Source organism: Cavia porcellus, unplaced genomic scaffold (assembly GCF_034190915.1).
Source record: "Cavia porcellus strain 051 isolate PalLab524CR breed Dunkin Hartley unplaced genomic scaffold, mCavPor4.1 scaffold_29, whole genome shotgun sequence".
NCBI classification, from domain to species: domain Eukaryota; kingdom Metazoa; phylum Chordata; class Mammalia; order Rodentia; family Caviidae; genus Cavia; species Cavia porcellus.
The window spans coordinates 17,830,458-17,858,294 of NW_026947512.1; the positions used below are offsets into that span (position 1 = coordinate 17,830,458).

The following is a 27,837-nucleotide window of genomic DNA, read 5'->3' on the forward strand; positions in this document are numbered from 1 at the left end:
CTGGGAAGACACACACATTGGACATGATACGGTCTCGAGCGTGGTGTGGGCATTCAGAGTCTGTAGAATTTCCCCATCCAGGTCAGGAGAATGTCCACTTCCCCAAAGGCTTTGCTCAGAGCCGTTTCCATCTCCAGCTACAGGGAAAGGAGAGGTAGAAATCAGTTAGGAAAGAGACTGGTTTTCTTTCTAGGTCCTGACAGATTTGACCCCCTCATCACGGGCTGGGCCATCTGTGGAGTGGCCTCTCGGGGCTCACCTGCCTGTCACTTGTCCCCATCTGTGTGTGTCTGCTTCAGGGACGATAGAGACACCATTGAGCAGCAGCAGGAAAAGGCCAAAGGAAATGCACAAAGCGCCCCTCACAAGCACAGGGCCCCACACCTGCGTCCACCATCGCCCAGGTGGCCACTGTCTGTCATGGTTTTGCTTAGCACCGTATGTTTATAGGCTCATGTATCTTTTCCTTCAAAAAGTCATCAAAAGTGCGCGCGCACGTGTGTGTATGTGTGTGTGTGTTTGTGTGTGTGTGTGTGTGTGTAATATGAAGGTGGGTGGGTGCTGGGAATGAAATTTGGAATTTCTTGAGTGGTTTATTTTACGAAAAGTTGACAAAATTTCCCATGGTGATACAATAGCATTTTCACTTGGAAACTAGCAAAAAAAAAGACCATGACACTATAAAAAGCTTGAGTTGATGCAAATGTATTTGTGCTCCTGCTAAGTCAGGTGACTTTGGGGTAAATCTGGTGTAATTGCCTCCATTTACTGCGCGAGGGGTCTGTGACACCCCCAAGCTGGTCTATCCCCTGGGTGGGGGAGCACCCAGGGCCCAGCCTTACCTGTTTGAATGTGCTCTTGAACAGCAGGAAGCGCCTGTGTGCACTGTCACTCACAGAGAGCGTCTCATTTTTCTGCCCAATAAGAGGAAAGAAACAGAGTCAGGTAAGGTTAGAGGCAAGCTCCCTCACGTGCCTAGTGATGCCTCTGGAGCTCCCAAGTCCAAGAGAGCAGAGATGACTCCGGTGTCCTGAGAGTATCCCTTCCATTCTACAGATGATAAAACTGAAGTTCAGAGAGGTTGAGCACCTTGAAAATGTCACCCAGCTGATCAGAAGCAAACTTAGACCTGAACCCAGAACACACATCCACGATATCCACAATCCCCTGTTGTGGAATAAAAGCCAAGACAGCACAAGGGGAGGGGAACAGTCCCAAAACACACCGTTTCCCCAGCTCCTGGGCCTGGCTTCAGTCTGCTCATGCTGAGTTGAAGTTTTGACACGATGAACAGAAAGTTGTTGGCCAGGGTAGAGAAGGAGGGCAGCATCTTGAATTCAGCTATTTTGTGACTGTAGTTTTTGAAAACAGTGCTCAAGTAGAACTTCAGCAGATCGTGGACGAGGTAACAGCTCTCGGCGTCCTGGGGAAAGGGCTGGATCACTGCAGAGCTGAGGCCCCTGCTCGCCTAGCTGCAGAGGGACAGCCCTCAAGCTCCTCTAAGCAGGAAGAGTTCAGCAGAGCCAGGCTTCCAGGAGATGAAGATGAGCATGAGACAGAAGGAGCCTCACAGAGCAGCCGCAGTTACACAAGGAGAGGTGACCTGCCCAGGGTCAGACAGCCACCCTCGGCAGGCACAGCTGAGCTCCCAGGATGCCTGGCCCCCCATTCCTCTACACCACACAGCTTCTCCAGTACAAGGAGGTGATGGACGCCGAAAACTCTAAACCTGGACTGTGTGATTGAGAGTGGGCAGGAAAATGACAGGAAAGAGAAGAAAAGAGAAAATCAATGTCCTCTGAACCCAGCAATCATACTCTATGCCGTTGGTTCCTGAAGCTAGGTACCTCTCGGGGATCTGAGCTCAGTGCATTTGTGTTCACTGACTGACTCAATGGGAAATGAGAAGACAGTCATGGAGGAGAGACAAGGATTGAAGTAGAGGACAGGAGCCACTTGAGTAGATGTCCATTACATAAGCAAAGAACAATAAAGCTTGATGGTAAAGCTCTGGCTCGGTAGAAAAAGATGTTTACAAGCCCTGATCCTCATTTCTCCCCAAAAGCCCAGATACAGATTGTCCCAGCTCACAGCTAGCCCTCCCTGTGTAGGCTCAGCCCAGGGCAAAAGGGACAGCTTCCATCACCCCATGGCAGGAGGAGCTGCTCCTCCCACCATCTCATTACCGAGACATCCTGGAGGACCTCTCGCTGCAGCAGCCGGACACTCGTGATGTTATCCTGAATTTGCTTTGGGAACAGAGAGAAAAAATATCTTCAGGTAAGGGGTCCACACAGAAGCCAGTCCTGCAAATAGGGGCTGCTTCCCCAGTCTCCTAATCTATCCAGAGTGTGAGACCTCACAGGCCAAGGAGACCAGAGGAGGACCCAGGAGGGCCTTTGGGGAGCCGGCCCCGAGGGAGTACAGGTTCCATGTACAGAAAACCATGACACTTGTCCCCAGTGATACAGGAATCCCAGACAAAGTTCTTAGAACACAGGAGTGGTGAGGGACCTGTTTGGTTCCTTTGGTCACTTGAGGCAGAGAGGGCCAGGTTTGCCACTCAGCATTGCTTCTGCTGAGGAAGAAGGGCTGGTGGTGGAAGGCTGTGCCTCGGAGCTCAGCCATACCTCCTAGTCTTGGATGGATCAAGCCTCATTCCCTTGGGCTCTATTTTTCACTAGGAACTGACAACATCTTTCTGAGCCTCCGAAGCCCCATGTGTAAGGAAGTGATGGCTCCTGCCCTCCCAGAGTTCTTCTATAGAAAAGTGATCAGCAAGTTAAAAGGCTTCCTAATCACAAAATCCAGTCCTCCCCTACTCTCTAGGGGGTTTATGTCACAGTCCACTCACCATAGTCTCCTTCACAGTCCGGAAGGCCTCCAACAGTCTTGGAAGAGCGACTCCCTCTACTCGGCATGGCCCAAACTGGAACTCCTGGCCCCAGAGCCCAGGCAGGCTACTCCAGAGCAGCAGGGTCACAATGAGGTAGGGGGAGGCGACCATCTGCAGCCAAGGGCCCATCTGTAGCAAAGGAAGGGCTGAGAGAAAGGAGGCTGCTGAGCAGGACTGGTGAACCCCAGAATGAATCTCTGCTTCACTGATGGAGGGCAGTGCTGTGGTGTGACTGACCCCAGCTACACCCGTATGGACATCTGATCCCCTTTGCACCAAAGTGAAAGGTGGGAATAGGCAGGACTTTTAAGAAGTGATTAAGTCATGAATTCCTAGGAACGGATTAATCAGCTCATGGACTGACGGATGGATGGATGAAGAGGTTATTTTGAAAGCATATCTGTCATGAAAGTCAGCTTGGCTCTGTCATACAAGCACCCTTGTCACCATGGCCTGCCCTTCTTCACCTGGGACTCTGCAGTCCCCCACAATAAGGACATCAGCAGGTGTGCCCCCCCCAGCTTAAACTTGCCAGCCTTCAGAAATGTGAGCCAATGAACAGTTTTTCTTTATACATTATGCAGTGTCAGATATTCTGTTAGAGCAAAAAAATGCGTTACTATGTATATGTGGGGGAGGTGGGGATCCCCAGGCTAAATTGTTGCAATCCTGTGGCCTCGCTGGGTGCCCTGGAGTAGGTCAGGGTCTTTATGACCCTTTATTTTATAAACACCAGTCTTGCCCTCCCCACCGTGCCCAGCCAGCTCCACACGTTCAACCTCTCTCCTCTATCACAGTTCTCTCTCATTTCCAACCTGCCTGCCAGAATGCATCCAGGAAGAGGGACAAATGGTGGGGTTCTCGTGTGTCTAAGAACACAAAGGCAAGCCCAACCTTAGGAGAGACAGACAGCATCCCTACATGTGTGCTTATCTGAGCTCTGCCCAGAAATCGCCAGGTATCTGGACAGGTCTGCTTCTCCTCTCCAGGGCTGACTGGCCTTGATTCCTCACCATAAGAGAGCTGGGAGGTTCATCCTGGCCACAAAGACAGGCACAGAAGGCAGGGCCAGGTCACACAATCACTCTGCCACCTCAGCTGACAGACTCACTCAGCTCTAAGACTGATTTTTAGAGTAACGGAAGCAGAGGGAGGAGTCAGAGCTCTGGCTGAATCACCTTTAAAACTTTCTCAAAGGGCTAATTGGGAATGACTGTGGAACCTCCCAACAGAGGAACTCAGTTATTTATCACAGTTATTTATCGTAACTGCACACCTGTAATCCCAGCACTTGGGAGACTGAGGCAAGAGGGTCATTCCAAGTTTGAGACAAGCCTGGGCTACAAAGTGAGCTCAAAGCCAGCTTGAACTGCATAGTGAGACCCTGTCTGAAAACAACAAAAACCAAAACAAAAGACTGCATGCAGAGGGTGTCTTTCCAGGGCCTTCTTTGCCCTTGCTTTTCTTCCTTTCTGTTTGCTTCCATCCTTTTCTCTCTCCTTCCCTCTCTTCCCTTACTTCCCTCCACAACTTTTGAAGAACTGTCCTGCTCCAGGCTCAGTTCTCACACCAGGAGCAGCTGTCGCCCACCCCATACAGGACAGAAAGAGCACAGGAGAATGACTTTGGAATGGTGGCCAACACCAGCATAAAGAGGGGGTGTGCTAGGCCAGGATCGTGGTTCTCTGTGCTTTACACCTCCATCAACACGGTCCCTTCCTGTGCTTCCAGTGTAGCTGCTTCTAAAAGTTCATCTCTGGTTCTCATAATCCTGGCCCTCCTCCTTCCAGCTAGAGTCTTCTTGAGGATTGGTTGGAGAAAACAGCTCCTCTCACAAGCTGTCTTGTCCTTACATGAACATGCAAAATGTTGACTTTCACCCCTGCCCTTAGAACCCAGTCCCCAAAGAAGGCACAGTCTGAAGGATGCAGGAATCCTTGTCCGCTCACCTCAGGGTCTGCAGGTGAAACTCACTGTCTGGCTGACTTCAGGGGCCTGGGTCTTCCTATGGAAGGGAAAAACAGCACAGCCCCTCACCTGGTCCTGCGTGGATGGGCCCAACTGTGCAAGTTGTGACCAAGATAAAGATGTGCAGGCAGGCAGGGCACCTGAAGGGTTTGTATATAGGAGACTGGGGGAGGGGCAGAGGAAAAGAGAGGTGGAGAAAGGGAAATTGGTCATGCTTCCCCAAAGAATTACTTTAGTGCTAGTCACCCTCAAGTCCAGACCACAGGCAAGGCAGGGAGAAGTCCCTGGGGTGAGGCAAGACCTGCCTCTGAGGTCAGACCCTGACACTGCCTTGGTGACTGGGGCCAAGTCTGCTAGCTTTCTTGAGAGGCAGTTTCTACATTTATAAACTTAAAATTAAACAACAACAACAGAAAAATCTGAAGCCCAGCTGTCCCCAGATCGGTTCCACAGAGCTCGGCTTGGAAGGCTGCTTGCCCTGCCAGTCAGGAGCCATGAGTGTCTTCTAGGTCCACTAGAGAAGCCTACTGTGGCTGGCATGTGCACCCCACCAACACACATGCCCTACAGGGCAGGAAAGACTGAAGGCAGTGGGGACCAGCTCTGTCTCGCCCAGCAGCTCCACAGCTATTTGACCACATGCCTGGGAAGCACTAGACTCTGGATCCGGGTTGGTACCCTGCAGACCACAGGCCAAGTCCAGCCTGCGACTGCCCTGGGCCCTGGTTCCCGAGGATGATTTTTACATTTTTAAATGACTGAGGGGTGGGAGGAGGAGAATCATAATTGGTAACACATGAAAAATGTGAGAGATTTGGTGGCCATGGTAGTACACATCTGTAATCTCAGCACTCAGGAAGCTGAAGCAGGAGGATTGTGAGTCAAGACTGGCCTGGGGTACTAGGGAGTTCACGGCTGGCCTTCACCAGAGGCAAGACCCTGTCTCAAAAAAAAGCAAGACAGAAAGAAGGGAAGGAGGGAGGGAGGAAAGCAGGCCGGAAGGAAGGAAGCAAGCAAGAAAGGAAGGAAGGAAGGAAAAGAAAGGAAAAAATGTGTGAAATTCAGATTTTGGTGTCCGTCAGTAGGTTTTTATGCGGATAAAGTCACGTTTGTTTATATACCATCTCTGGCTGCTTTTGTGCTCTGGGGGCAGTGACAATGGGCAGCTGCAGCTGAAACTTCACAGCCCGCTCAGCATTCACTATCTGGCCCTTTACAGAGTTTGTCATGTTCTATCCAAATTACTTCCTGAATCCCTAAACCTGGGAACTGGGATGTGGCAGGAGGGGCATGATAAACTGCCCCATCTCAAGGGAAAAGAAGGACCAGGGACACAGAGTAGAGGCTCTCAGCAGACCTGCCTACACTCACTGGCATAAGGCCCCTTCCCTCCACAGCACAGGCTGACACTTGGCGCATTCCTCACCAGCGGGTGCTTTGCTGTGGTGGCCACCAGTGTGAATCCTCTGTTTATAGTGAGCCTAGCCAAGGACCTGTCGCTCTCTTCCCCACTCCAGGACCTAAGCCATGCCTAAAACTCCCTACCCATCATGGGAAGAAGAGGTGAGATGCAATGCTGAGACAGAACCGAAGACTAAGGAAGAGTGTGGGGCAATCAGTTAGGGGGAGATGAGAAGTCCAGACAGCTAGGGCAGGAAGCTGGGAGGGAAAAGGAGCCCCAGGGCCTGCAGACAGGCAGAAGGGCACGTGAAATGAGCTGGTTCTGGGGCAGGCTGAAACAGAGGCACAAAGCAGGTATCCATCTCTGTAGGCTCCAGGATATGCACTCGGGCCAGATGTCGCTCACACTAAGAATGGAAAGCAGAATATGGAAAGTCCAGGCCTTCGCATGCGCAGGCCTCAAGCTCAGATGAGTCAATCACAGGTTCATTACCTGAGACAGGTCAGCAGGGAATGAACCCAAAGACACTGGCCCAGTGTCAACTGAGGTTGCTGGTGGTGAGCCCAGGCTCTGGAGACAGTGAGCCACTTAGGAGCTCTCTGAATTCAGCTGCTGCCTGTGTAAAATGAAGTTCCCACAAGGCATGAGGACACTATGACAAGGTGCTTGCCCTTAAAGTGTTGTCCAAAAACCGGAAGCAGCAATATCTATTGTTAGAAATGAAAAGCTGCAAGACCTTCCCAAAGCTACTGAGTACATGTTTTAGGGGACTCCCAAGGTGATTGTTACGTATGTATTACATGTTGAGAGGCATCTACACAAGCACATGAACGGCCTGGCCGAGTGTCATCCTCGGGGCAAATGCTAAGGGCTCCAAGCAAAGGGAGAAAAGACTCAAGCAGGGGTCTTTAATGGGTGATTGTGTCTCTACGAGACAGTGGGCCATGTCCAAGAATATGTTTAGTTGTCATAATGGGGTGTAGCAGGGTGGCTGCTATTGATATCTGTGAAGCAGACCAAGGTTAATGCCAGACGCTACCATGCCAACTGAGTCCTTGCTACAAAGGGTGGTATGGTCCAAGATGCTGCTAGTGCTGAGGTTAAGAATCCCTGGACTGTGGAGGAAAGATAGAAGAGAAGCAGGAAAGATAAGGAGTTAACCCTTCCTAGTTTATCTGAAGATAAGCCTTCACACACAGGGCTGGCTGTTTTCAGAATGCTTTTCCTGACGCTCAGGTGTTTTAGTCTGATAATCTCATGCCGCCTCTGTCCTGCCTGGCTCTGCACAGAAGCTAAATTTCACACTTGGAAACTACTTCTCCTCCCTCCTCACACCCCTCCACATTCTTCAAAGCCTACATAAAGAAAAAAGGACTAAAACACCATGGAATACAGTGCATTCTCCACTCCTAGATGAGGAAATAGAAGCTTATTCTTAAACCTGAACCTTCCCTTTCTGACTGATGGAAATGCCCTGCAGGAGAGAGGTGATGAGCAGATTAATTAGAATTTCCTGAAAGCCAAAAAAAAAAAAGGGAGAAGGTTGCTTTGCGTCATCATTCTTCCAATGAATTGCTCTTAATCTTAACTCTAACAAAGATAAATATCTCCTCTTTTGGCTCAGGAACTATAGACATGAGACCATTTTGCTTTCCCTTCTGTCACTGGTGTAACAAGTGATGAATTTTTACCGGCATTTGGAGGGATGAGGAGTGCACATAAACAGTTTACATTGGTTCAGCATGCTAGACCTGCAAAACAGTTCCAGTGAACTTTCTCCTTCGATACACTCACTGTAACCTTTTGGGACAAGGACAGATATTATTACTCCTCCTTGGCAGATTAGAAAACTGAGACTCATAAAGGTGAAATAATGTTTCCCTAGGCCACATTGTTACCAGAGTGCAGGCGGTCTGGCTTTCAGCCCAGTATTCTTTCCCCTGTTTCAAACTTCAGAACTGTTCATGGACAAAGAGGCAGCTTCCAAGATGTAGCTATTGTGAATTATGCTGCCATAAACACAGATGTGCACACGTCACTGCAGTATGATATCTTTAACACTTCTGGGAAGATACCTAGAAGGTGAAGGAAGAGTTGGGTTGAAAGGAATTTTTAGTTTCAGTTTTTAAGGAGTCTCTCCACTGACTTCCATGGTGATTGCACTAGTACACGTATCCACCAACAATGTAAGGGTGCCGCTTATACCGCTGCGCTAAATCCCCAGCCCAACCAACAATGTAGAAAGATTCCCTTTGCCCCTCACAGCCTCCCCAGCATTTGTTATTATTTAATTTCTTGATGATGGCCATTTTTTCTGAAGTAAGATGGAATCTCAGTGTTTTTTTAATTTATGTGTTTTGAATGGTCAGTTACATTGAACATTTCTTCATATATTCATTGGTCATTTGTACTTCTTAGTATCTACTCATTCCTCTTGCCCATTTTTTGATTTGCCTTCTATTTTGCGAGTCTAATTTGTTTTTAGCTCTTTATGTATTCTGGATATAAATTCTCTGTCTAAGGAACACCTGGCAAAAAATCATTCCTATTCTGCAGGCTGTTTTTCACTCTGTTGATAGTTTCTTCCTCAGTGAAGGATGTCTTTAATTTGTTATGATCCCATCTGTTGGTTCTTGGTTTTATTTCCTGTCCAACTAGTGTACTGCTCAGAAAGTCCTTACCTATGTGTACGACTTCAGGAGTTTTACTTATTCTCTTTTCCAGCAAGTTTAGTACTTCTGTTTTAACATTTAGTTCTTAAATCCATTTTGAATAACTACATGGGGAAAGATACTGTTCTAGAGTCAATCTTCTGCATGTAGACTGGCATTTTCCCCAATATCACTTATTACAGAGGCTATCTTTCCCTCAGTGAAATATCTTTTTATGCTAATGAAATTAATAGTGGCGAGAGCTCCCAAAATCCAGCCATGGTGGGATTCAGGCAGCTTATTTACCTGCCCTCTTGGTAAGCACCTACAGCATGGGCCTGGAGGAGAATCATTACCTGTGAGCCTACTACCACACAGGCTAAAAATCAAGCACCCTTCCCCAGCCCGCCCCCTGCCCCCATAGCTACTGGGGATAGATGTCTCAGCATCTCTTGGGAGGGTGACCGTATGCAGTATAGCAAATATGGGGGATTTCCTTCTATCTTCTGTTTGAAGGCATAGGTTGTTTTCACTGTTATATTATGTTTCTTTAGCTCTATTCAGTATTCTCAATTGGTTTTATAATGTTCTATTTTTGGTTTGATTTTGCTATACCTAATTGACTGGACAACTATTGTGAAGGGAAAGAGATATACCATACTATCTATTACTGCTATCCCACTATCCTACCGGAAATCCTGTACCAATTTCACTGCATTGTCTCAATTGGCTTTGTTCTGTCTTGTGTTGTTGCATTTTTACTACTTTCAAAATAAAATTAAAAACAAAAAAAAGAAATTAATAGTGACTGGGAGCTGCTTGCTGGGGAAACCAAACATCCAAGTGGAAGATTGGAACTTTCATACCCCCTCACCCCTCCTCCTACCCTTAGGGAGGGGAGAAAGATTGAAGGTGGAGTTGTTCACAAGGTCCTTGGTGAGATCATTCCTGCCCTAGCCAAGCTTTATTGAGTGGAGTATCCTTCAACCAAAATGGAGGCTTTGGTTTAGAAAGCTGTTGATGCAGACAATGGCCAACCTGCTGCTTTTATAACAAAGGGAGCAGCAGGTTTTATCAATTTGCTGGAGTAGACCAAAGCCCAGTAGTTTTTAGTGACAGTTTCAAAAGATATGTCATTTTGTGACAGACTTGGACCACCAGGTAGAAGCTATTGAATCTTTGTCTGTGTGGTACCATTGTCCTGCATGGAACGTCTCGATCTGGTACTTGAAGGGCAAAGCAGCTTTGCTCAGGAATTGCTGAGTTACTACTGCAACTGGAATAACCATCTTACATAAATGCCCTGGCCTGATGACAGGGCTGAAGGACTTTTAGTGCTTGAGAAGCTGAAAATGTGCCAGAGTGGAGCCATGGAAAACCCTACCAGCCAAATTTAATCTGTATCATAGACAGAGCACTTCTTTTTTTTTTTTTTTTTTTTGTAAAGAGGATAAAACCAAGGAAAATAAAACAGAATAAATCCAATCCAAATAAACCAGTATAAGTGATACAGGACTTTAATACCTTACAAAATCAACAATAGTTACCATAATGCCTTTTGTTGTCTTCAAAATAGCTGCAGATATTTTCGGACATAGTAAAAATCAAACAGACCAGAATAGAAATGATAAAATCAAAATAATGAATGCAATAAAAGAGTTCAAAGTAAGCTAATAGTAAATCCAAAATGGCTACCATGATATGTTTTGCTACCTGTTCCTGCCATTAGATTTAACATAAACCAAAGAGAATAAAAGGCAAACCAACAGAACAATGAAAATGATATGGTTTACAGGTGGGGATCCCCTCCTGGTGAGGCCTGGTTCTCTCCCTCCACAGTCTGTGAATGGCACTGACTCACAGAGAGAGGTTTGGGTCTGGCTCAATAAAGCACTTCTTAAATGACCCACATGTCTACATGCAGAGTCAAGTGGAATTTGACACAAGGGTTAAAACAGCAAGGGAGATAGACACGATGTGAGGGCAGAGATGTCAAGGCTTTTGTCCCATTTTATTCATCCATCAGACATCTGTAGACTCAATTAAGAAGCAGTGCTCTCAGCAAAAGTGGCCTTCAGATCACTGTCAGTAACCCAAGCAACTATTATCATAGCCCATACATCAGAGGTGCTACCTATAGCAAGGCTAATAGGAAACTAATAATGTACTGTCCAGCTGTGTGACCTCCAAAATTAGTGTGATTTTAAGTTGACTAAAAGCAAGTGAAGGTAGAGGATTGATTTAAGTTTTGTTTCTTGGTAGCAAGTTCTCATTTCTTGCGAACACTTTGCTTTTATGGGTTTGTCAGGGTATCATAATGGGTCTATCAAAACACACTATTTACAAAGGGTAATAGTTTATCATACCCAGGTCTTTATTTTGACTTCCCTTCTCTTCCATCATGGTGACCCCTATTTCAGTTCCATCATCATGCCAACATAATAAAGGCTCCAATTATATGGTAGTGAACACACAGGAATGCTGGAGGGCAGCATTCCCCAAGAGGAAATGAGCTTTCTATCACTGAGACACAATACCCAACACCCACAGCTAAAGAGGGGAGGCTTAACTTGGTTGATGGTTTTAGGGGCTTCAGTCCATGGTTGACTGGCTCCATGGCATAAGCATCAAGGCAGGCTTGAAGTGGTAGTACACACCTGTAATCCCAGCATGTGAGGGATGAGGCAGGAGGGTCTCCACAAATTCAAGACCTCTTGAGCCTCACAGTGAGTTGAGACCAGCCTGAACTATAGCAAGACCATTAACTCAAAAAATCAAAATAAAATAAATTTAAATTTTAAAAAATAGACATCATGCCAGGAGAGTATGGCAGAGCAAAGATATTTAGGTCATGGTAGTTGGGAAGCAAACCAAGGGAATAGCACCAAGAAGAAAGGGACCAGGGACCAGACATAGTACCTAAAGTCACATCTCCATGACCTACACAGACACACCCAAAAGTATATTTTACTAACCCCCTTAGCAGCTCCCAAAGTAATTAAGTTGATGCAATTAACCCTAACCACCACATTCCACCCCTTGTCAACTTGACACCCAAACACATCTCCTTAATCTACAGTTAATCTCCAGCTAAGCATGATATTTAAGCAATAATTCCACCTAACATGATACAACTATCCTTTGTGCAGCTGAGACTACAGTAATCCCTTCCCCAGTCCCAGCATTTTTCAGATGATATCAGGCACATTCAAGTAGTATGGCTGTAGACAATTCCAACATTTTTCAAAAATCCTAGTTAAATGTCTTCTGAGACTCAAAGCAAAATCTTAGCTGTAAAACTCTAAAAATAAAAAATAAGTTATATAATCTCAGGTAAAATGGCACAGGAGAAACATCCCCATTCCAAAAAGAAGGAATGGAGGAGAGAAAAGAAGTGGGCAATGCCAAAACCCAGCATAGCAAACATTAAGTCCTTTAGCTCCTTGTATGGCATCTGGGGCCCGTGGTAGTAAGATACGAGGTCTGGCTAACTTGGGGAGTCCCTCCACTGTGGCTTTGCTGTTTGTAGCCCAATAGCCTCTCTTTTGAGCTCTTTACTCTCAATCTGCAGCTTTCCAGAAGCAGACGTTCCTCACCTGTGGCATCCTCGACTTCCTGAAGTCTCCACAGCAACTTTGGTATCGTTCAGACAGCTTTGTCCATTACCCTCTCAGGAACATATTGCCTGACCTTCTCTTGAAATCTGGGTTTAAGTCTTCCGAACCTCACAACTCACATTCTGCATGCTAGTACATGAACAAGCCCAAAGTCTGCTGTACAGGCCCTCTTCGACCGTAGCTATAGCAGACCTGTAGTACCTGTATGGCTGTACACAGTGAAATAAATTCTGAAGAACCAATTCTCCAGGAGGTACTTTTTGAGCAGGAGTCCCAGGGACTTCTACTCAAGTGAAAGATTTATACTTTGTATCTTTGAGCCTGTAATGAGTGATGAGCTGCTGATTTCTGAGATATCCTCAAGGCATCTTTCTTCTTTTATTCTTAATTTAATTTTATGGAATACAGACTGGTACAACCACTGTGGAAACTAGTGTGGAGATTCCTCAATGAAGTGGGTTCATAAAAATATAAGACTCCAAGCAGCCAAATTAATAAATTTAGAATTTTATTAGCTGAGCCAGCAATCATCTGTGGACTCCTGTTTCAGAGTCCAAAAGAGTGAACTGGAAAGTTACAGAGCTTTTAAAACAGAAAACTACAAAAAGACATCCTGTTGGAAACAATTTAGCTATAATCTTACATTAATTTTAGTTGACATCTGCTTCTTTTTCAGCAGGTTAATTTTTCTCTTGTGGGTACAGCTCATTCTCATTTCCCATGGGACTTGAACCTGAGTAATTTTTCACTTTTCTGAGTCAAATACAGGGCACAAGATGGCATTAGTTATGCTGAGCTAAAACACTAAAAAAACTGAGATTAGAGGTGCTATGCTACCCAGCTATTCTCCTTCTGAGTATTTTCCCAGAAGAATTTAAAACATCAAACCACAGCGATATATGTGCACCTGTATTTACAGCAGCACAATTTGTAATAGCCAGATCTTAGAAACCATCCAAATGTCCATCAACTAAGGATTGCAACTTTCTTCTTATTCCTGTATAAATTACTTGGCTTCTTTTTAATGACATTAGTCTCTTCAGCAACCATGCCTATTTTGTCCCCTATTTAACATATCATTCCTTTTGGGCCAAAATTTAAGTTTTCAAATTTTTCTGCTCTGCTTTTTGTCCCTGATTTTCACTATGAATCTGGTAGCCAACAGTATCTATGCCACAGGCTGAATGTTGGGCTGTCTTGGAATTTTCCCCACCATATTAATTATTCCACATCCCTAAACTCATTCCCAAGAAAAGCCTCAAGACATAGGCATAATTTGGACAAATTTTTGCCAGAGTATAACAATTATGGCCTGTAGTTAAATCTCCAACAAAGCCTTCATTTCCATCTGAAATCTCCTGAGCCTGACCTTTACTATCTACATTCCTAGCAGCATTCTGGTCTTCTTACAACATTCTAGGGCTTCTCTGGGTCACATCTCCAAATCTTTCCAAAGTCCTTCCACAGACTGGTTCCAAAATCTTTTGAACAGCACAGTCAGATATCATTACAGCAACAATCCCACTTCTCTAGTAACAATTTTCTCTATTAGTCAGCTTTCTCCTCACTACAACTTGGCACCTGACTCCCATAATTTAAAGTAGGAGAGGTTTAATTTGGCTCATGGTTTCATTGGGCAGAAATCGCGTGGTGAAAGTATATGCTGGAGCAAAGATACTTAGTTCACACTGACCAGGTAGCAGAGCAAAGAAACAGTGACAGAGAGGAAGAGGCAAGGGACTAGATCAGTACTCAAAGTTATGCCTTCATGTCCCACCCAGACATACCCAAAAGTGTGCTTTAATATTCCCTTAACAGCTCTCACATCAATCAAATTGACATGATTAAGCTTAACCCACAGCACCGTTCGCCACGTTCAGCACATGGGTCGACTCTCCTCCAGTCTAACCCCACTTTGAAGTCTCTCTTCCTCACATAGGAGAGTCTGCTAAATTCACAATTCTTATCTCTTTATTCCTCAGTCCTTAAACCCCCTTTGGTGCCTGGTAAGGAAAGGGCCTCCCTCCCAACCATCACTCTCTTTTCCATTTTTATAAATCTCCCATGCAGGGTCCAGCACAGAGACTTCTCCATGCCAAATCCTCACTCAATATGACTTAATGTCCACCTTCAAAAGCTCTATTTTCATTTTTCCTTTTCTTTTTTTTTTTGTTTAAATCCCTTTTCCCTTTCTTCTCTCCCCTTCCCCTGTCTCTTATTCCCCTTCCAATCTGAACAAGTTCTTCCTACCCCCAAATATCTATCCTCCTTTTGGCTCCTTATTTATACTTTTGAAAACAATGTGGTAGTTAAACAATGTGATAAAATTGTTTGTCTGATTTATTTCACTTAAGATTATGATCTTGTGATGCATCCATTTACCTAAGAATGTCTTATGGAGATCAGTACTCCAGGGTATATAAATTCCACACTTTCTTTGTACAGTTATCTATTGATGGGCATATGGACTGTTTTCAAGATTTCACTATTATAAATTGTGCTGTTATATACAGGATCACTGTGATGTGATGACTTTTAACTCTTCCAAGAAGACAATTGAAAGGGAATAGCAGTTTTAATTTTTTGAGGAATCTCTGTACTGCTTTCCGTAGTGGTTGTACTAATTTACTCTCCACCATGGAGAAGGATTCCTTTTTCCCTGCAGCCTTACCGCATCATTTGCTCCTTGCTGTTTTTTGAAAAGAATCTCAGTGTTGTTTTAGTTTGCATTTCTCCAATGGCCAATGGTGTTGAGCATATTTTTCATGTATGTATTTGCCATTTGTACTTCATCTGAGAAGTATCTGTTCATTTCAGATGCCATTTTTCCTTTTTTTTGTCTTTTTTTGAGACAGGGTCTCACTATGCAGTTCAGGCTGGCCTTGAGCTCACTTTGTAGCCCAGGCTGGTCTTGAACAATGATCCTCCCACCTCAGCCTCCCGAGTGCTGGGATTATAGGCGTGAGCCACCACGCCGGGCTCAGATGCCCATTTTTGAATTGAGTCTTTAAATTTGCGGATCTAATTTTTAAACTTCTTTATATATCCTCCATATTAGTCCTCTGTCTGAGAAATCACTGACAAAAACCTTTCCCATCTATAGACTGTCTCTTCACTTCACTAGTGGTTTCCTTTACTGTGCAGAAACCTTTTAATTTGATGTGATACCATTTGTAATATTTCCTGTGCAACAGGGTTTTGTTCATCAAGTCTTTGCCAACACCTATGGCTTCAAGTCTTACATATTCTATCTTCCAACAGATTGTTTCCACTTTAATATTTAAATCTTTAATCTATTTCAATGTTAGTCTTTAGTGTATGGTGAGAGATATGGGTTTAAGTTCAATCTTTAGGATAAGGAAAGCCGACATCCCCAATACCACTCGTTAAAGGGATTGTCTTTGCTAGGCGAAGGTAGTTTGTGAAAGATAAGGTAGTTGAATCTGCCTGGAGTTGTTTCTGTGTCTTCTCTTCTGTTCCTGTGATTCTCAAGTCTGATTTTTTTTGTTGTTGTTGCCAATAGTACACTGTTTTTATCACTATAGCTTTATAGTATAACTTCGAATATGGGATGGTGAGGTCTCCTATCTTGTCCTTGTTGCCCAGAAGTGCTTTTGTTATTCGAGGTCCCTTCTGGTTCCATATGAATTTTAGGATTGTATTATCCAGTTCTGTCAGGTATGCTGTTAGTATTTTAATCGTGATTACATTCAATCTGTATAACAATTTTAAAAGTCAGCTATTTTCCCTAAATTGGTTCTGCCCACCCTGGAAGAGTAGGTATCTTTCCATTTCTGATATTCTCCTTGATCTCCCTTTTCAGAGTACTATAGTTTTCATTGTAGAGTTTTTATACTTCCTTGGTTAGGGTAATTGCTAGGCATTTTATGTTTTCTTGATGCTGCTGCAAAAGGTGTTATTTCCTTAGTTTCCTTATCAGTGCAAACTTCTTACTTTCTATGTATAAAATCCACATAGAAGAATGCAATTCCCTCCCTGAAAATAATTTACAGATACATTCTCAATAAAAAGACTTTTTAATAGTTTAGATTTTTAAAAATCAAATCACAAATGGCATATACACGATGATCTCATTTTTTTCTACATTATTATTGTAAACCCAAATATCGAGTTCAGTTATCTAAGTATTGTAATCCTTTTTCTAGTTTTCCTCACAATCCAAAAAGTTATATTCATAATCCCACTGAGACGTTATTGGAATCCTAGCAAGTTAATTCCAATCTACCACCACCAGGGCAATCCACAGTGAGAGTAAAGACACAAAGGCATATTCCAAGTTAAGGGCAGCCAAGGGGTCCTAAATCCAATCCTCTGAGGACATGTGAACAAAGGCCCCAATCCTAGGCCTCTCCCAGCATTTATTATCTTGTGAAGAAAAAGTGGGGTGGCTCACTCAGGGCTGAGTGATAGTGAGGATGTTGGGAATTACTGAGTAAGTTGAGCTGGCTGGCCAGGTGCCAAGTATGGCATCTCTGTACTTTGTAGAGATAAAGATATGTAGAAGGATCAATTTACATAACCCAATTAAGGTATCAGTGGAATTGTTTTGGGGGCTATCGCTTTGGTTTGTGATATGCAAACTCTTGTGCCCTGGGGAGTCATAGCCTCTTATCTTGAGGCTCATACCCAGTTGACATTCCCAGAGTTATTTGCTCTAACATCTGGAGTGCTCAATCCTGTATTGTGGAGAACACTATGTGAGGAACCAGGACTGTCTGATGGCTATAGACTTTGCATATTAGCACCCCGGCTAGCCTTATTTGCAATGCACAGAGCCAATTGAAGAGAGAAGGAAATACCCTAGCCAGCCTTTTACATATCAGTATAAGGACATGAGGCTCCAAGTAATCAAAGTCACAGCAATTGTTTTGGATTCAAGGGGAGTCACTGGAGTGACTGGAATGAAAAGCATGAGCATATTGTCAACCATCTAACGTGATTGCACAGATATGTGTGCATACCTATATGTGCATATATATACACACAAAAAATAAAATAGTTTGAAAATGACCAAGAAATATAGTCATCTATGAGATCATGAAAGTATTTATTTCCACTAATGCTGTGGCCGATATTGCATGATTGCTGCCCTCAATCTCTTCTGTATTTACTTCTCCTGGACTTATTTTCCCTGGGTCAGAGGCTGGAGGCTTTTTTGTTTATTTGTTTGTTTCTCTTGTCATGTTTCTGGTTTCTTTCAGACAGATGGAGGTTTCGGGCCCTTTCTGTATTGCCTACAGTTTTTCTGAAGTGCTGGCTGGGGGCTTGCTGCCCTCTCCAGTTTACTGTTGATCTGAGGTGCACGCAGGGACGATATGGGCTGGCCCCTCTGCTCTGAGCCAGTCAACCGTCGGTGTCTTCAGCACGTTGGTCTGTACAGTGCGGATGTCACAGGTTCGGGACAGTTTCGTCCCTTGGCTACTGGGTCCCGACCAGGGTCACACCCCAGCCCAGGCAGATCCCACCAGCCTTTTAGGGCCAGGGATGGCCCAACTGGTGCCACTGGGGTTCCGGGTTCAGGCCCATCCTGTCCATCCGGTCACCCCCTCTGCGGGACCCAACTCCTAGCACTCACCACGGACTAATGCAGCTCTCCATGTTGGTTCCCCTCTCCGCTGCACTGCTCCCTTGCCAAGGGTCCTGGGCTCACCAACTCCCGATTGTGGCAGCCGGGACTTCAGCACCACCGTGAATCCTCCGACTCCGAGGCGCCCGACATGGCGCAGACCGGCCTCAGTGAGCACTTCTGGTTCCATCGTTTCATCCACGTTTTTCCTTCCTTCCTTTCTTTTTTTTTTTCCTCAGTTTCCTCCTGGATCGTGAGAATCCCTCTCCTTTCGTTGGTCTCCTCCATGGTGTTAAATTCTAGCATCTGAGTTGTTATTCTCAGAGAGGCTCTCTACCCTGCTCCCTGTCAAGCCTTCTTCTGAAGATCAATGACCAAGAAATATAAATGGCAAGATGTGAACAGTTTCATCATTGGCAAGATAATGTATATTATCAGTTTCATAGGTAGTATTTTCCAAGTTTTATCCAATGGACCAGTCTTTTTAAAATTTTAAATGAATTATTATTTAATTGCCCACTAAAATTATTTTAATTTTATGATCCAGCATTGTACATTCCATGAGATGTAGTCCAATTTTGTCTTTCCTGTATCCCCATACAGCATGTGGACAGGCTCGCTAGGTGGCCTATCTCTACCTCAGGTCTTCCTTCCTGTGTTCAGGGGATGCTGGAATACGTTTGTGACCTGTAGAATGTTCTCATCCTCTGTGGTCTTGACAGAAAAACATGAGCATGTTGTCAACCATCTAACGTGATTGCACAGATATGTGTGCATACCTATGTGCATATATATATACACACATATGTAACTGTACATGTATACATATGTATAAGTGCATACGCGTGCATTTAAAGATGCTTATTTTGAAGGAATAAGATTATAGGCTGAGTAGATTTTATCGTCATCTTTAAACCATTTGGATAATTTGCATAAGTAAATTTGACAAAGACCACTTTAGAAAAAAGACTGAGATTTACATTAACATTTTTACTCATTCTTCAAGTATATTTTCTTGAAGCCATTTCTAGAAGTTCCAGGAAATTTCTGTCACCCCTAAACACTGCAGCAATTTGAACTTCTTTTGTGATACCTAAATTCTCATTGTTTTTCTCCTTCCCTCTCTCTTTTCTTTCTCCCACCCTCCTTCTCTCTCTCTTCCTCCCTCCGTGTCTCTCTCTTTCCCTACCACACACACACACACACACACACACACACACACACAAACATACACACACGCTCTCACACCACACCTCTCTCTCCCTCTCTCTCTGTCTCTGACAAAAGGACATTCACTTTCCTCACTCTACCCAACACAGTAATGTGTTGAAAATATAAGATATGGATGTGAAAATTGTCCAGAATGATTTTAAATCTGTATTTTGCTGGATTAACCTCATAGCATAAAAAGTTGTTAGATATGAACCCATTCTAGATTAGATACCCTCTTAAAACTATGATGGACATCATAGCTGCCACCTCCTGCTTATAGTTTTCTCTTCTTAGTTCACAACTTCACTGTGGCATTGAAGTTAGCCTTAGCCCCGGCTGTTTTGACCACTGAAGTATGTTAAGATGTGTGTAATTTCAGTGGAAGCACCTAAGAGCCAGTCACAGTCCCCGTGCTCTCTCATCCTCTGTTGGCATCCTCTGCTATAATTGCTGGCAGCATTACAGGATGGTAATATCACCTTCATCCAGGGCCTGAGTACCCATGATGAGTAAGACTCCCATACTGACAGCTATCAGACATATAAAATAAATGAGTAATAGCATGTAAGATGCCCCTGAAAGAGATTAAGGTATTGTTTCCTACTATAGCATAACTCAGCCTAACCTAATATGGAAGGAATGGCAGAGGAGAGAAAAATTGAAACACCTTTAGTGTGTTGTATAGCCAGGTGTGTTATGATAAGTCTGTAATCCTTAAAAAAGCTGAAGGAGGAGGATTTCAAGTTCAAGTCCCACCTAGGCAACTTAAATTTGGTCTTAAATAAAATATAATAAGGGCAAGGATTATAGCTCAGTGATAGAGCACCCCTGAGTTTGATCTCCAGGACAGCAAAAAGTGGGCAGGGGGCTGACTTAAAATGAATTTAGACTCTGCTATCAGCAAATAAGGTAGACTGTTGCACACAATGCCATACACTGTCTGGACAATGGATTTAGAGTCTGCAGTTCATAAAACTGTGCTCCTAGATTCTATTTAGATAGCCTATTATAGGTCACAGAGTGTCTCAAACTCACTCTTTGTTCTCCTTGAGCATATTAACCATGTACTCAGCAGGGGAAGCTGTAATGGCATGGTACCTCCCACTCTGGGGTCCATCAGTTAGCTCTGCAGTTCACTCAGTGCCACTCGGAGGGGACAAGAGCTCCAGCATGGATGGTGGCAGGAACACTGAATCCTTATCTGCAGAAGAGAGCCCTTTGCTCTTGGGTGATGTGGAGGCCCTCATACCTGAAGAAGCTGAGTTGCCAGTAAAAAGTCTAAGAGGAATCAAAAGCTACACAACAGACACACACACACATACACACACGCTGTCACACCACACAGTACTTACCACACATGCTTTACAACACGGAAAGGTGAGGTAAGGCGTGGCAGGTCTAAGGTTGGCCCAGAATAAGAGAAACAAACACTGTGTCTCCAGAAAGGTTTACTATCATTCCTGAAATACAGGATGCCTTAGGTTCTTTATTTTATTTTATATTTTTTGTCTTAAGTTCTTAAACCAACATCCTTCTCTATTTCTGACCTTCTGTCTCTAGCTTATGCCCACAGCTACATGATCAGACTCAAGGACCATTGAAAGCCAAAGGAACAAAAAGAACAAAAGCTGCCTCCAGCAACCATGAGTAGGGCTTTCTTGATTCAACTTCCGAAAAATATCCTCCTGGAGAGAGCATTACTCATGAAAATGTAGAGAGGACACCCCTCCCACCCCGTCCCCACTCCACCCCCAGACCTTACCACAGTATATCCGGCTTTGAAAAGTCAACACCTCTCTTTCCAGGTCTGAGGAGTAACAGCATAAGACAGTAGATTTACTTAAACCAGGTTCAGTGAATTCTGTTTTCCCAAATTAGAATAGTAATTATCTGGAATAACATAACTTAAGCACCCATGTTTTCATAGCGAGTGATTAAAAATTAGAAATGAAAACTCCTCCAGCTCTGTGGCCCCATCTGCTCATGTAAGCAGAACTGGCTCTTACAGTCTCTTTCTGTGGTGTTCTGAGAATACCCTTTTGGGGATGTTTCTCCTGAAACCACAGGTGTGTCCTCGGGCTGGTGGAGTCAGCTAGCACCAGCTCCACCTGCTGCCCAGTGGTGGAGAAGCTGGGAACCTGCACACTACTGTCTCAGTGCCACCCTCTCCTGCCAAAAATGCTTTAAGGTCACATTCACTTCTAACAGGGTATTTGAGCCCACAGTGTTACAGAGGTCAGTGAGGCAACTGTTTCCACTTACAGTCAGAGCCCTTTTCAGCCCCAGAGCCCTTGTTAGACCTCCAGAGTGGTGAATTAAGCAGTTCCTGGTAGAATGGGGTGGACTTAGCAGAACCAGGGATGTTGCTAAGCCCAGCTCACCATGCCAAATGCCTTTCTTTCTCAAGGTGATTCATCTTTGAAGGGTAGAGGCTGTCAGTCAACCTCTTGCAATCTGGCTTCCATATGTCCTGTCTGTCAACCATATCTATGAATGTCTGAACCCCAGGTGTGACCAGAGTTCAAGCCATTTCTCCACGACAATTAAATGGAGGCAAATGGGCCTTTGCAGGCACTGATGTTGCCTAACTCTGCTGGCTGAGTTTCTTTGTGTTGTGGGTTTGAAAGGGGAGTCAGCTCTAGTCCAATCAGCCAACTGGTTATGCAATGCTTTACAAAGTACATCTACAATTTGATATTCACAAAGAGCCTATGAGATAAATACAGCAGATAGGTGTATCCCTTTTTTATGGGTTAGACAATCAAAGCAAAGTTTAATGGCTTGCCTAAGCCCACAGAGATAGAAAAACCAAGAGACTAGAATAGACTGCACCTCTCCAACTCCCAGTCCAGCCACATAGGCGGACCAATAATATGCAGACCATGAATGTGTCCTCTTCATTAGGTTGCCAGATGTGTGACTGTGACTTAGTGCCTTCAGTCCCCTACACCCCAGTCCCCTCATCTGCAAGGTGAGAATAATAATACTTCTTGCCTCACAGGCACTTGTGAGGACTAAATGGGAAATACCCATTCAACCATGTCAAAGAGCCTCTGGCATATTAGTAACAGAAAGGGATAGCTATAATCACACAATCAATGTGATTTTATACCTTACTGTTTCACACTCAGTGTCTCTCACTAACAAAATGTCAGATCAGAGAGGCACGATGGCTAAAACTTTTTACCTGCTACCCATGTTTTATAGGAACAAATACCTGACAAATTGTTCATGGGAGTGCCCCAATTAGGAAAAACACATAAACTGGCTAACCCAAATTTTTAATCTTGTCTGTTTAGGGAACCCGAGAGACTGCTTTAAAAGAATACTACTAACAAAAGTCTGGCCCCAAAACAAGTCTCCCATACAAGAGCTACAGGGCCAGAATTCATAGAGCAAGCTGATTTTAGACCTGCCCGTAATAGTAAAAGTAGGTGAGAACTGAGTCATCTCACTATGTAGTCTAGGCAGCTTTGAACTCACTATATAGCCCAGACTGGTCTTGAATTCATGGTGGTCTTCCAGCCTCAACCTCCTGGGTGCTGAGATTACAATTCCACTATTTCAAATCTGTTCTTCTTCTTTTTTTTTTTTTTTTTTTTTTTTTTTATAATTTCTGGTTCTTTGTTAAAATAGCCTTGTCCCTCATTGCATACATTTATCATAGTTACTTTAAAGTTTATCTGGTAACTCCATTCTCTGACGTCCTTTTGTGTCTTTTTCTATTAATTTAATTTTATAATCATGTTATTTTGCCTCTTCAAATGCTGGTTATTTCTATTTAAGATCCAGACATTCTATATGAAAATTACAAGGATAATTTGAAGCTTATAATATAATTTTATTTTAGGGTAAATTTTTATTTTTTATTAGGAAAAGGGTAGGGCATTTGTAGCCTCAAATTGCCTTAATTAAATCCTAGGTTGAAGTTGTTCAAAGCTAGTTTTCTGAGCTCATTATATTTAAAGTATTTATAATCTGTAATTATTCTTAAAGTACTATGCTTTGGGGTCTCTTCCTGAAGCTTGACATAAAAGGTTACTAGGGCCTTTCCTCAACAGGCCCTGAGCACCTGTATTTGCTCTCAATTCTGTAGGTTTATAAAAAATTATATGTAAATTTAGATTTTTATCACTAGGGGAAAAGCAGCCCCTCCTGTGCTACACTTACTTTTATGAGTTTCGATCTCTCAGATCTTTACCCTGTATTAAGCCTATCTTACTTCTACTCTAATATCTTCAAACAGATTACATGTATATGTATTTATGTATTTTTATTTATATATTTATTTCCCTATATATTTTTGAATTCTCAGTGAAAAGATTGATTTAAAAAATGGACTGTTCCTTTATGCAGAACAAAGAGGAAGTTGTTATCACATAGTAACCACTTCCCTGAAAGCTTCAGAAAATCAGCTGACCTCTGCCATTGATGGGGATGAATATACCTACCATGCAGGGTATGTGAAGACTGAATGCAATGATTTAGGCAAAGTGGTTGCTAAGTTTTGTAATGATCATATTTCCCTCTTTGTTCCAGACTCGGGAAATCTCAAAGCCGAATTATGATCCTTCTAGCAAATTATGACCCAGAGCCTTATGCTATGTCCTTTACAGAACAACCTTGCCTCAACTTCATTGTATTATCTGTATTCCAAGGGTTTCATTTATTTACCTTTAACCTTGTGGCACTACATACATTTTTTTTAAATTTTAAAGGTAGTAAAATCCAACAAAACAAAATAGAACAAAGCCAATCAAAACAAGTCAGCAAAATTGGTATTGAACCTCAAAGCAGGATACTAGGAAAACATCAAAAGCTATCATAGTATATCTTGTTATCTTCACAATAGCTGTCCATTCCATCAGATATCGCAAAGTCAAACCCAAAACAAAACAGAATAAAATCAGTCAAGAGAGGAAAGGAAGGTGGACTAAGGGATATAACCGCAGGTACGTTCGAGTATGTAGGATGGAAAACCATATTACTGAGCTTTTGTTGGATCATTGAACAGAACTGTCTCCAATTTCACTGTATGAATGTCCACTTTATATTCTTTAATTTTGTAATTTGGACAACTGTTCCTGGGAAGATAATATGTAACCTATTAACTGGTGATTTCTTACTGTATATTTTTTTTCTTGAAATACTGTATTATTTGTATCCTTTTACTGCTTTGTTTTTTTATGTCCTTTCTTTTTTTTCCTCTTTAAATAAAAAAAAACAGAATATTGAATAAAGCAAAATAATTAATCAGAACAAAGCAAAACAGTGAGAACAATATTGGACCTCAAAGACAAGACAGAAAGAAATCCCCCATATTTACTATATTGCACGTTGTCATCCACCCAAGAGATGCTCAGACCGCCAGCCCCAAGCCTGAAGAATCAACCAAACAATACAAGCATTTAGTTGCTTTATGTGCCTTAGTTGCTATCTTCCTCCAAACCAGCTGGTTGCTTGGGGGCTGGAGCACATGTGACAACGCGGTGTTTGAATCTCAAGGGTAAGCTCGTGAGAGGTGAGGCGCTTATCTGAATTCTGCCTTTCTGGAAGCAAGGCAGACTGAGCAGCTTACCAGAAAGGCTGGCTAATTGATTTCTTGGTAGGTCCTCCAAGTCCCCAGCACATCGGATTTCATGTATCTTTATAAGTATCTAAATCACTTGCATACCAGGGGGAGGGAGAATAAAGAAGCAAACCAAAAATCTCAATAGAATTATTTTGGACTTTGAAATGTAACCCATGTGGTGAGGAATCTGCCATCAGTGCAGTATTGAGCCACTTCCCTGAGGGAGCAGAAGCTCAAAGGTGGTGCCTCCCAAGGTGCCACACTAGTTGGCCTGGTTCATTCTTTAATGGTCTTTGGTTGGCTCCTTTTAGGGAAATTTAACAGCCACGTGAATGACTTCCCTTAGTCCCTGAGCCTTATACTCCTGGACAGTGACTTGTCCTACTAACCTTTTTTTTTTTAATTTTATTTAAGGAGAAAAGAAAAAAAAAAGCAGAGAAAGGGTACAAGTTATACAGATTTACAGAAAAAAAATGAACAGTAGGAAATCACTAGTTAATGGATTACATATTGTCATCTTAGAAATAATTGTTCAAGTCACAAAATTAAAGCTTGTAAAGTGGACATTCCATCAATGATACTGCAAACAGTTCTGTTCAATGATCCAATAAAACTCTGTGATATCATTTTCTATCTTATACACTTAAATATACATGCAGTTATATAAGGGTGGACATAATAGATAATGTAAAAACATAATACAAGGTGATCAACAATGGTTACCATAATGCCTCCCACTATCTCTAATAGAATTGCCTATATCGTTAGTTATAATACAATTGAACAAAACAGTAAAGAATAAAACCAACAAAACCAAAACATTGGAGACGTTGTAGGTCTTCAAAGGTTGATAAAAGTCAACGAGAATGGGCGTTATAATGAATCTCATTATCTTCACAGCTGATGCCTAAACTTTCGAACCTGATACTATCCAGCAAAACAGAATAGGGGAACATCAGTTAAAAACCAGATGGTGAAAGTAATACAGGGCTTTAAATTGAGGTAATGGAAAGTCAAAGTGGGTTACTATAATATATCCTGCTATTTTTTTTCCTTTAATTAAAAGGATAAAGATAAAAAAGTAAATAATGGAGTAGAGAGTGAGATAAAAGAGGGCATAACAACGAAATAGCGCAGATCAAAACATAACCATTTAAGCAGAATAGTGTTTCACCACCAGATAATCCTAACCTAAAAGTAGTTACCATATTGTCTCTTTCCTTGAAATCCTTGAGTACAACTTCGTATACTGCAGCATTAAGTATATCAAAACGATGTAAAGCCATTTAAGAGAATGACAGCATTACAGAGTATTTAGAATCGACTAACAGAAAATGAACAATGGTTTCTGTATAATCTTGTCTTTAAAAGGTTTTTGCTTACACTATCGTACATAATAAAATCCAATAAGATACAACCTATTTAGACCATTGGAGACAGAAGGACAAAAGTTAGATGAGACTTCAAAACAAGATGATACTAAATCAGTATTACCTGTTAAGATGTCGTTTTCTCCAAAATAGCTGTTTCTATCATCCAATCTTCTCTGCCTCATTTCCGTTGAGCTCTTTTTCTGTCAGTAGCTGTCAGTTTGTCTTCTTCATTTTGTTCTCTGCTCCATTTGTTGTGGCCTCCCCGCCACTATTTCTGGATTCTTTGTATTTTTCTTTTTTAAGAATATCCTGCAATACTCTCTGTAGAGTTGAACTGGTAGTTGCAAATTCCCCCAGTTCCTCTTTATCCTGGAAGCACCTTGTTTTTCCATCAATTTCCAGGGATAGTTGTGCAGGATATCTCAATCTTGGCTGGAGATTATTATCTTTCAAAGCTTGAATTATTTCCCCCCACGCTCTTCGTGATTTGATGGTTTGTGCAGAGAAATCTGCTGTAATTCTGATGGGTGTTCCCTTGTAAGTGGTCTGTTTCTTGTCTCTGACAGCTTTTAATATTCTATTCTTGTATTGAATTTCTGGAATTTTTATTATTATATGCCTGGGTGTTGCTCTGTTTGGGTTTAAGTAGCTGGGGTCCTGTATGCCTCATACATCTGAGTATCTTTACCTTTTTCTAAATTAGGAAAATTCTCCTGGATTATTTCTGTGAGTAGCTTTTGTAGTTCACTTGTTTGTGTCCCTACTTCTTCTTTTATGTTCTTAATCCTTAAGTTATGGATCCTCTTATCATCTTTTTGTCTTTGTATTATTGCTGTTTGTTTCTTTGTTATTTTTAAGAAGTTTTTCATTTCATTCTCCCATATTACAAGTCTGCCCTCCAGTTCAGATAGTCTGTCCTTAGTTTCTTTCAAGCTGTTATGCCAGTCTTCGATAGACTTCTTAGTATCTTGTTAGTCCCTTTGAACCTGCTTCACATATTCTATGCTTTCTCTGTTTTCTCCATCAAACAATTCTCCCCTCTTTTTCTGTTCTTCCATTCCACCATCTGTTTTTTCTTGGGTGGTGCTTAGCATTTCTCTAACTATTCTGCATACTTCTAGCTTCAGGTCGTTGATAACTTCATTCCTGAATTGGTCTATGAGGCTCTCTATATGGTGCTTTATGTCTATTGGTGCGGTGTCCGCTATTGCCTGTTTCTCAGAATTGGGGGCTGAGGAGCCTTTCTTATTGCTGCCTCTTCCCATATTCTCTGTTCCGTATATATGCAAACTTATATAAGAGGCCCAGCTTCTCTCCCAGTCAGCCACAGCCTGATCTAATTGCACCGGTTAGGTGTTCCCGCTCACCGCTGCGCACCAGGGAGTTACGGACCAGGCAGTCTACTCGTCGCCCCTCCCGGGCACCGTCAGGCTCTGGGATCTGGGTTGGGACAGCCTACCGGGTCCACCGGCAGTGTCACGCAGTCCAGGCACTTTTCACCAATCCCGCCCGAGAGGGGGATGTGTGGCTGGAGTTGCCACCGCACCCTGCTCCCGCAG

The 27,837-nt window shown here is 43.0% G+C and overlaps 1 protein-coding gene across 2 annotated transcripts; it reads right to left on the reverse strand.

The window, feature by feature from the left end:
• Window positions 1–27,837, reverse strand: Il24 (interleukin 24). Of its 2 annotated transcripts, XM_063240223.1 has the most exons (6): window positions 26,400–26,570; window positions 2,855–3,042; window positions 2,187–2,249; window positions 1,226–1,423; window positions 843–914; window positions 1–137 (listed from the first exon to the last, which is right to left on the reverse strand). In XM_063240223.1, exons 1-6 carry the CDS (start codon window positions 26,458–26,460, stop codon window positions 54–56), a joined length of 666 nt encoding a protein of 221 aa, XP_063096293.1. In that variant the 5' UTR covers window positions 26,461–26,570; the 3' UTR covers window positions 1–53. The 2 variants fall into 2 exon arrangements, with proteins under 2 accessions (XP_063096293.1, XP_063096292.1); XM_063240222.1 differs by lacking the exon at window positions 1–137 and having other exon boundaries at window positions 217–914; window positions 26,400–27,837.